Here is a 10,359-nt window from a genome sequence, read left to right on the forward strand (position 1 = left end):
CACCTTCTTCTGCTCTCTACGTGGGACAGGAGGAGCTCTCATTTGTGTAGCTCAGAAGTGTGTAACTCAGAAGTCTTCTCCCTGAGCCAGAAGCCCAGGACCCTCCACACACTCAGCCCTCCCCAGGCTTCACATGAGCAGGCTGGAAAACTTCTCTGATGGGCGCCCTGGGAAAATCATCAGCCTCGGTCCTGGGTTCAGATCCTAATTCCATCCTTTTTAATCTTGAATACCTTCTTGGCCTTTTCTGTGCCTCATTTTCCTTAGCTGTAAGATGTGATAATTCCTCCCTTGTGGGTTCAACTGATAATCAAGTGAGAAAACTCTATGAGTAAGAGTAGAAAGTCAACCCTTCCCTCCCTTTAACTCCTTTTCCCAGGGTCCATCTTGCACCTAGGACCTTGCTTGTCTCACTCTAGTCCAGGCTTCCAACTATTTTATCCTCGATGCCATGTTTATCCGGGTTTCTCTCTTGAAGGCTCTTTGCTGGCTCTTGCAAGTCCTTCTTCCTATAGTCGACATTTTGGTGTTCCCTCGGTGTGGTGGGACAGTTTCTCTTCTCCCCCTCGGGACACAGCTAAACTACATTTCCAGGCTCTTTTGCACTGAGGCTGCCACGTGACTGGATTCTGTCCAGTGGAATGTGAGGGAAGGTGATACCGTCACTTCCAGACCTGGCCCTTGAAAACCTTCCCATCATGCTGCCCTCTCTCTATCCTCCCTATCTGGTGAATGGCAGAGCCGCAAAATAGAAGGAGCCTGGGTCCTGGCATGACTTTATGGAAGCCCACTTTCCAATGGCAGCAAGGAAGAAACTTCTCCTGAGTTATACCCCTGACATTTGGGGGTTGTTTGTTACAGCGGCTAGCCTGTCCTGACTAAATCCTGAGCCTCTCTCCATGGCTCCCTTCTCATGCTGCACGGTGAATGGCACAGTTTATGCATTTATCCATCAGTGTCATTATTTATTTATTTATTTACTTATTTATTTATTTACTTATTTATTTATTTATTTTTAGTGTCATTATTTAAATTACTATCTACAATCAAATGATTCTCAAATCTGTAGCTCTGACTTCCCTCCTAAATTCTAAAAATTAACTTATGTTCTCCCCCAAAACTGCTCATCCCTTTGCATTTCTACATAATCCGATCTGCATCTCCTCCACCTCCCAGGATAGAAATCTCAAAGCCTAACTTCTTTTTTTTTTTTAAGATTTTATTTATTTATTCATGAGAGACACAGAGAGAGAGAGGCAGACACAGGCAGAGGGAGAAGCAGGCTCCATGCAAGGAGCCCAATGTGGGACTGGATCCTGGATCTCCAGGATCACACCCCAGACTGCAGGCGGCGCTAAACCGCTGCACCACCGGGGCTGCCCTCAAAGCCTAACTTCATTCTTCCCTCTATCACCCAGCAGCCAATTAGGTCTAAAATTTGATTTTCTGAATAAATGCATTTCAAATTTCACCTTCTTTTTGCCCTTAGGCCAGACCCCCACTATATCCAAATTGTACTAGAATAATGCTCTCACCTTGGGCTGTACTACCTCAGGCCATCCTCCTAGATGCCAGTTTCACTCAAAAGACAGATCCCAGGGGCACCTGGTGGCTAAGTCAGTTGAGTGTCAGACTCTTGATTTCAGCTTGGGTCATGGGATCCGGCCCCACATCAGGCTCCACGCTGGGTATGGAGCTTGCTTGGGATTCTCTCCCTTCTCCCTCTCCCCACACTCCCACCTCTGTTTGTGTGTGCTTGCATTCACCCCTCCCCAAGTAATTGAATAAAATCTTTTAAAAAAGACACATTCAAACTTGCTACAAGTTTACTTAAAATCATCATTTGTTCATTCATTAATTCCTTTATCCCTCCATTCAGTAAACACATTAGGTGGCTACCATGTGCCAGGCCCTGGACTCTGAAACCACAAAGATGAGCTGTGGATTTGGAGGGGCTCTAATGAGTGAGGGATACCTCCACATAACGACAGTCCAGTTGTTGTGCTGTTGCATGAGGCCCTGAGGAAGAAAATCTGTTTCTGTTAGGGTGGAAGCAGCAAGGTCAGCTTCACAAAGGCAGCGACATTTGAGCTGAATCTTGACAGTTGAGGAGCTTGGCAAGAAGTCAAAATGTGTGTGTCTAGGACAAGATGGGGGTGGGCTGGTTTCAGGCAGAGTGCATGCAAATGCAAGAGAGGGTATGTGGCTCTCTTCATGACCAACCTCCTGGGATGGATCTGGCCCACAGTCCAGCTGGGCTGTCTGGATACCACAAGCTCAGCAGGCAGGTACCCAAGGAAACTGAGGCACACAGGTGCCTACTTGCAGCTCATTGTCTGGAGCAAATAGATTGTCTTCAAAGTACTCTGGGTTTCCTTTGTCTAATGGCTCTAACCTGAACTCCCCCAGAACAGACAGCCACCCACCATGTAGGATCCTCAACCAATACCCTCTTAGAGTTTCAAAGTTTTCTCTCCACTTTTGTCTGGGGTCTGCTCTTGCTATTACTTTGGGAATCTTAGAAACTTCTGATTATATTCCTCTCTTGTCTTGTTAACAGTCTCAGCTTAATCCACCTCCTGGCATGTTTGCTGAGCTTTGGGTTCAGAGGCGGAGTCTATTTCCCATTCCCTCAGCCCAAGGACTTGGAGGACTTGGAACTAGCAGGCATCCCCTCTGCCTACAACCCACCCTTCATGGACTCTGCCTGCCAAACTCATCAGGGTCCAGAGTCAGAAATAGGGATGTAAGGGACATTTAGGTGTAAGTATCCATTTTCAGAAATAGATATGTCCTTAGAATCATGCATGGAGGCCCTTTCCCTGTGTGTAAAAATGAATTGTATTTTGAGATTTAAGATTTTCTCTATCTAAATTCTTTTACCATCTGGAATTTTCATTTTGTATGACAAAGCTTTCTTTGTAGCCACTATTTTATTTTATTTTATTTTATTTTATTTTATTTTTTTATTTTTAAAGATTTATTTATTTATTTATTTATTTATTTATTTATTTATTTATGATAGACAGAGAGAGAGAGAGAGAGAGAGAGGCAGAGACACAGGAGGAGGGAGAAGCAGGCTCCATGCCGGGAGCCCAATGTGGGACTCGATCCTGGGACTCCAGGATCACGTCCTGGGCCAAAGGCAGGCGCTAAACTGCTGAGCCACCCAGGGATCCCCATGTAGCCACAATTTTAATGTGCAATTTTTACTGTCTGGACAAAATAAATACCTTTAACATCTTATTTTTTATTTTTTAAAATTATTTTATTTATTTATTTTTTATTGGAGTTCAATTTGCCAACATATAGCATCAAGTGCCCCCCTCAGTGCCCATCACCCAGTCACCCCATCCACCCGCCCACCTCCCTTACTTTTAACATTTTAAACTATACCCCTCCTTCCCCCACACACACACCAAGAAAATCACATGGCATATTCAGGGAGCTACAAGGAACTTTTTTTTTTTTTTAGATTTTATTTATTTATTCATGAAAGACACAGAGAGAGAGAGAGAGAGGCAGAGACACAGGCAAAGGGAGAAGCAGGCTCCATGCAGGGAGCCTGACGTGGGACTTAATCCCTGGTCTCCAGGATCACGCCCTGGGCTGAAGGCAGGTGCTAAACCACTGAGCCACCTGGGTTGCCCTACTACAAGGAATTTGATGAGGCTAGAGTGCAGTGTTTGCACCAAGGACTGGCCAGGCAGACCGAGATCTTAAAGGGGTCTTATCCTGCATGCTAAGGCTCTATCTTGAGTGCCATAAGAGGTTCAGGGATAACCTGGACAGAGTGGTCTTTTAGAAGGGTCAGTGGGACCATTGTGGGCAGAGGGTGGAAGTTATTTGGGTCAAGAAACCCAAAGAGAAGACTGGGCAGGACTCAGGCAAGATGTGTTAGGGTCTGGGAGAAGGAACAGCTCCAAGGGATTGTGGAAGAAGGGTCAGGGGAACTTGGCACCCAAGAACCAAGGGCAGGAAGGAGTGTGGTTTCGTGAGGCCCTGGAAGAGTCTAGAACATACTTAGGTTTGGTGACCTCCCCATTGCTTTCAGAACTGAATTCAAATTCCCTTGCCCTTCACAGAGGACCTCCAACCTGCCCTTCCAGCCTTCTCTCCTTGAACCAGACATCTCATCCTCTCAGCAGACACTCTCTTGTTGATGTGTTTTCTAATTTTAAGAGTGATAGGCTTTTATTATTTAAAACTTGGAAAACACAGAAAATATAAACAAAACAAAAATCATTCATAAGCTTATTACTGACAGATAACTACAGTAAACATTGGGGATATACCCTTCAAATATTTTTCTTTTTAAAAAAAATATTTATTTATTTATTTATGAAAGAGTATGTACACGAGCAGGGATGGGGGTGCTCAGGGAGGGGCAGAGAGAGAGGGAAAGAGAATCTCAAGTAGACTCCTTGCTAACCATGGAGCCTGACTCGGGGCGTGATCTCACGACCCTGAGATCACAACCTGAGCTGAAATCAAAGTTCGGCCTAATAGACTGAGCCACCTGGGTGCCCCTATGTTTTTGCATTTTCATTGCAAAAATAAATTTGTAAGTATTTACAGATTAGTAACCAGTTTTCCTTCCCAGGTAACGTTATATTGTAGACATTTTTCAAAGTCATTGCATAGTTTTTGAAAACATGATATTTAGCATGCATGCTTTCATTCAGATGACTATTTTCTGAGGACCCCTCACTTGCTGGCATAGTAGCCACCTGGAGCATAGCAGTGAATCAGACAAAGTCCCTGAACAGGATCCAGAGCTAAGTCAGGTCTGCAGTGGAGCCTCCTACCCTTCCCCCAGGAACAGTGTGTACACATGTAAAATTTTGTCTGTGCCTCTATTTGAACACTTTTCACATTCTGTGTTATTTTCCAGGCTGCAAGAGCCCTATTGGGTGCCTTACCTATCCACCCCATTTCCTTCAGGATCCACCCATGACCCAGACACCAGGAGTAGTTCAGAAAAGGAATCACACATGTCCACAGAGAGGGACAGAGCTGATGGCCTCTGAGTTCGAGACAATATTCTTCTAAACCTGAAATTGGGGTGCTCGGTTGGGCAAACCTGTGACAACAGTTACAGTGTGTCTGAGGGACTTTGGGGACACAATCTGGCTGCTCCAGCTAAGAGCAAGGGAGTTTGAATTCAGTTCTGAATTGTCTAAACGGCGCCCTGTGAGAAGTGGGAAAAGACACCCAGGGACAGCTGTGGTGGTACCCGGCTTGGCTGCTGAGGGCTGTATTTCTGTCCAGCTCAGCCTGCCCCCAGACCAAGCACAGGCGGCACAAACTGTGGTGGCTGCATGGCTGCATGGCTGCGTGGATCCATGGCCACTTTCTGTCCCTTCTCTCTCTCTCTCTCTCTGTGTCTCTGTCTCTGTCTCTCTCTCTCTCCCCTCCCTTCCCCCCAGGGCAAGAACAGATGCCGCACCTGCTTCCAGATCCCTTCCCTCCCTTTTGGGCCATGGGGCAGTCATGCTCCCACCCTTCCAAGGACCTCTTCTGTGTAGGTCAACCTGTCTCCTCAAAGCTGCTGTGCCTTATGACTCAACAACTTCCTCTTTGCAAATTTCCTCTTTGTCCTGGGGAAGTACCTAGCGCCTCTGGCCTTGGCATGGCTTATGTGGCCCCTGGGCTCTGGCCTGGGGTGGGGTCCTGTCCCCACCCCTCCCCAGCCCCCACTCCCTTCCTCTCCTGGAGCCACAGGGGAAGCTCCCAGTTCTGGGGGCCTGCCTGTCTCACTGATTCTCCTTGGAGGAGGGAAGGAGCCCCATGGGAGACGAAATGCAAACATATTACACAGGTAACAGCCAGTTCCCCCGCTCTCTGGGCTTCCTCTCCCCATTCCTGGAGAGTGATCAGGCTGGAGCCGGGGAGGCTGAGAGCAGGACAGACAGAGGCCTGAGCTGAAGAACTACACTCAGGTCACACCAGAAGTCTTTCCATCAAGCCCGGCATTCTTCACTGGGCCGCAGACAGGGGCAAATCCACTACCCCCACCCCACCTGAGCCAAGACAAGGGCCCATGGGATGTCAGCTGGGTGGCAGCTCTGCAGCCTCTCCTGCCCTGGCCTCACTGCCACACTTCACTACTCACCGCCACCACTTCACACGCAGAGCCACAGAGCCGAGCCTGTGCGTCTTGCACGCAAACTGCACCCGTGGCCAGGCCCACGTTGGCGCTGGGGCTTCTGAGAGTTACACCTGCCCGGAAACGCTTCTCACCCCTACCTTGGGGAGGAGGAACTGCTGCCTCTGGCAGCCTCAGTCCAACTCAGTCCACAGGCTTGAGGAGGGGAGCGTGGCAGCGTGAGCCAGGGGCCAGCCAAGAGTCCATGTGCTGTCACCAGGCACAGTTAGGTGATGTTGCCTGGCACAGAGCACCGCACAGAGTTAGAGGAGGTTCGTGGGCTGACTGTCCAAGAAGACTGTCCCAGTCTATGGACCAAAAGTAGTTTCCAGAATAATCCTAGGTGGGATCACTCTGGGTTATGACTCCTAGACTCTGCGGTCCCCAGGGGATGGGGGGGGTCCTCTGAGAAATTACAGGTCAAGGAAGCTCGACATTATGGAGACTGAGCAGCAGCGGGGAGAAGTCAGAATGGAGGAGGAAGGGTTATTGGTTCAGTTTGAAAGCGCCTCCGTGGGTGTAGGCCCTCCAGGCACCGGGTGTGGGCGCTGGCTGGGAGACCCTGGGTTGAGAAGCTGCGTGGGGTTCAGGACAAACATGCTGGGTGACAAGGAGCCTTCAAGTGATGATGGGACAGCAGGTGATAGAAGCTGGGAATGATTCTGACCTTGGCTCTCTTTCTTCAGAAGCACTGAGGGGCCTCCACCTCCCCGGCTTCTGGTCCCTCTGAAGCGGGGACCTCGGCAGCCTCCTCCTTGTTGTCCATCAGTGGCTCCTCCTCCCTCTTTGGGACCGGGGCTGACCTGGCTTCCAGCTCCACCAGCTCCACTGAGTCCCGGTGTGACTTGCGTTTTTCAAAGAATGTGGTGAGCATGGGCTGCTGGCCAGACCCGTCCACCTCAGACACCCCGGGGCCCCTCTCACCCCCAGGCCCTCCTGCTGCTGCCGTCAGGGCCTCCTCATCACACACCCGGGCTGGCCCAGCCCAGGCATCTACAACCCCGTTGCGCTTTCCACCCCTGCCTAGTGTCAGGGCCCCCGTCCGCCTCTTCTGCCGTTGGCGCCACAGCAGGAGTAGGCCCAAGAGGACAATGACCACCAGCACAGCCACCAGCACAGCCACCAGCTGGGTGCGATTTAACTCCTGACCTAGAGGTTGGGAATCCCCACTGGTTCTATTGGTGAATATTTTTACCGTGGAGATGGGGAAGCCACTGGCCCCCTTGGGGGTCTCCAGAGAGTTAGTCGCCATGATGGTGGAGGGTCCACTGGCTACAGTGGAGGTCTCCAGAGAGTCAGCCGCCATTATGGTGGGAGGCCCACTGGCTATAGCAGAGGTCTCCAGAGAGCCAGTTGCCATGGTGGTGAGAGGTCCACTGGCTACAGCAGAGGTCTCCAGAGAGCCAGTTGCCACGGTGGTGAGAGGTCCACTGGCTACAGCAGAGGTCTCCAGAGAGTCAGCTGCCATGGTGGTAAGAGGCCCACTGGCTATAGTGGAGGTCTCCAGAGAGTCAGCTGCCATGATGGTGAGAGGCCCACTGGCTACAGCAGAGGTCTCCGGAGAGTCAGCTGCCATGGTGGTAAGAGGCCCACTGGCTATAGTGGAGGTCTCCAGAGAGTCAGCTGCCATGATGGTGAGAGGCCCACTGGCTACAGTAGTGGTCTCCAGAGAGCCGGTTGCCATGGTGGTGAGAGGTCCACTGGCTACAGCGGAGGTCTCCAGAGAGTCAGTCGCCATGATGGTGAAAGGTTCACTGGCTACAGTAGAGGTCTCCAGAGTGTCAGTTGCCATGATTCGATCAGCCATAACATGTAATGCTAGAGAGTGTCTTAGTGGTTCAGCAGAGTTCCTGTTTGCACTAATTTCCAGGTTTGATGACTCCTTGCTGGAAACTTCCCAGGAGGCCATTGACTCAGATTCATGGAGGTCACTGCTGGCAGCAGTGGGAGTCCCAGAAAAGGACACTTCAGTGGCTGTATAAAGATCTGAGGAAGGTGGGGAGATCTGGTGCCTAGTGCTGTTGACCTCTTCAGGGACTCCTGTTATTGCAGGGTAGGGGGTAACTGAGTTGAGGTTTGGGGCCTCAGAGAAAGTTGAGACCCAAGAAGCAGAGGTCTCTCCAGGTACAGACGTCACAACTTCTTTGGAGATCTTCAAAGTGGTTGTGATGTCTAGAAACTCTGTGCTCACTTTGTGAGTCCAGATGACCCCAAAGAGGAGGAAAAACAGGGCCACTTTCATGGCAGCAGCCATGAGCAGGAGTGAAGAAGACCTGAGGGTGGAAAAGTTGGAGAAATATGAATACATGAAGAGTTAAGGGGAGAACCTGGCTAGACCCTCCCTTTCTGCCCACTTCCCTGCTAACTGCCAGGCCCAACTTGTGGTTTAACGGCTTTTTCCACCCTTGCTTCTACTATTATCGGAAAGAACAAGGGAATGGATGCTGGCTGCTCTGCCATCAACTTGGACCCACTTGGGCCCCCTCAAGCCTCAGCGGCTTGCACTCCAGCAATGGCCATTCCTCTTGGTTTTCCCTGACCCTATTCAGCCCTGATGGCTCCTGACCCTTTTTTTCCCATCATCTACCAGGGTCTGTTCAGCCCATTCCCAAGTCCACAAAGGCTCCTGCCCTCCCAGGTCACATCCCTTACCAGTAGCTCACTTGATGAGGACACAAGGTTGGGGCCAGGCTGCTCCAACTCCTCCTGAAGCTGGAGAGGACTGGGCAGATGGGCCCCAGGGGGAAAGGAAGTAACCCTGGCTCCACCCACCCCACCCCAGCATCCTGCCCCACCCGCACTGCTCCCACAGCTGTTGTTTGATGACAGCTCCATCACTTGCTCTTTCTAGGGTCTGAGATGGTGCCAGGGGCTCTGGGGTCTCAGCTGAGGCACATGGGGTTGTGGAGGGGGAGGGGTTTAGAATGGGGACTTAGCTGGGAATCCAGATGGCATGAAGCTGGGGTAGGGATACGGGTCAGAGCAGGGGTGATGCAGTGGAGTGCCTAAGAACAAGGGGGTGCAGAGGAGAATATGGGAGGCAAGAGTGGTTTTCTTTGCATTTGTGGTTCCCAAGCTGTTAGGCCCAAACCCAGGGCACCATTTCCTGCCTGAGAGTTCCCAGGAAGTACAATGCCCTGACTCTGGCTGGGGGCACCAAAGGCTTTTGCAGGCTGTTTGCAATTTCTAGTGGGCTCTTGGTAACTTCTCAAGAAGCTGGGGGAGGGGGTCACTACAATGGCCTCTAGCTGTGGGAGCTTAATTAGACCAAGGTGGTTTCTAAGGATTCATGGGTTACGATTTTACTTTTGTGGAAGATTGATAAAGATATAGGATTCTGTATGAAAAACAGTCTGTACACGTATCTATTTGAGGCATTAGTCAGGTTTCTTTGGACAGGTGTCAGTAGGTTTCTTTATTTTTTTCTTTAGATGGTTACTTTTTGTTTTTATGAGTTTTTTATTTATTTGAGAGAAAGAGAGAGACAGAGATTGCGAGAGAGATAACAAGAGAGAGCATGAGTGGGGAGAGGCAGAAACCCTACGCAAGGCTCCATCCCAGGACCCTGAGATCATGACCTGAGCCAAAGGCAGATGTTCAAACGACTGAGCCACCCAGGTGCCCCTGGAAGGTTGCTGTTTTCTGAATTTCCTCTATTTTTTTTTCTCCTCCTCCTTTTTTTTTTTTTGTGTGTGTGTGTGTGTGTGTGCCTATATATTTTTTCATTTCTTTTCTTTTTTCTTTTTTAAAAGATTTTACTTATTTACGTAAGAGAGAGTGAGCACACAGGGGAGAGGCAGAGGGCAAGGGAGACAGTCCCAAATGGGCTCCACACACGAGGCTCCATCCCATGACCCTGGGATCATGACCTTAGCCAAAATCAAGAGTCAGACACTCAACTGACTGAGCCACCTGGGCACCCCTCTTTTTATTTCATTTATTTTTTTTAATTTTTATTTATTTATGATAGTCACAGAGAGAAAGGGGGGGGCAGAGACATAGGCAGAGGGAGAAGCAGGCTCCATGCACCGGGAGCCTGATGTGGGATTCGATCCCGGGTCCCCAGGATCGCGCCCTGGGCCAAAGGCAGGCGCCAAACCGCTGCGCCATCCAGGGATCCCTTTATTTCATTTATTGATTGATTGATTAATTTACTCTCTTCTGATTTGTAAGCTTCAACTTTCTGTGTATGTCTGGTTTTGTTTTTTGCC

General features: G+C 49.8%; 1 protein-coding gene across 1 annotated transcript; it reads right to left on the minus strand.

Moving 5' to 3' along the window:
• Positions 1–6,281: 6,281 nt before the first annotated feature.
• On the minus strand, positions 6,282–8,879 carry SPN (sialophorin). The gene is made up of 2 exons (XM_072836446.1): positions 8,812–8,879; positions 6,282–8,421 (listed from the first exon to the last, which is right to left on the minus strand). The coding sequence occupies exon 2, from the start codon at positions 8,400–8,402 to the stop codon at positions 6,831–6,833; it is 1,572 nt and encodes a 523-aa protein (XP_072692547.1). The 5' UTR covers positions 8,403–8,421; positions 8,812–8,879; the 3' UTR covers positions 6,282–6,830.
• Between the last annotated feature and the right edge of the window lie 1,480 nt (positions 8,880–10,359).

This window comes from Canis lupus, chromosome 8 (assembly GCF_048164855.1).
Source record: "Canis lupus baileyi chromosome 8, mCanLup2.hap1, whole genome shotgun sequence".
Lineage (NCBI taxonomy): Eukaryota > Metazoa > Chordata > Mammalia > Carnivora > Canidae > Canis > Canis lupus.

Coding starts and splice junctions, on each gene's coding strand:
- SPN (XM_072836446.1), bottom strand. CDS start 8,402: ATGGCTGCTGCCATGAAAGTGGCCCTGTTTTTCCTCCTCTTTGGGGTC.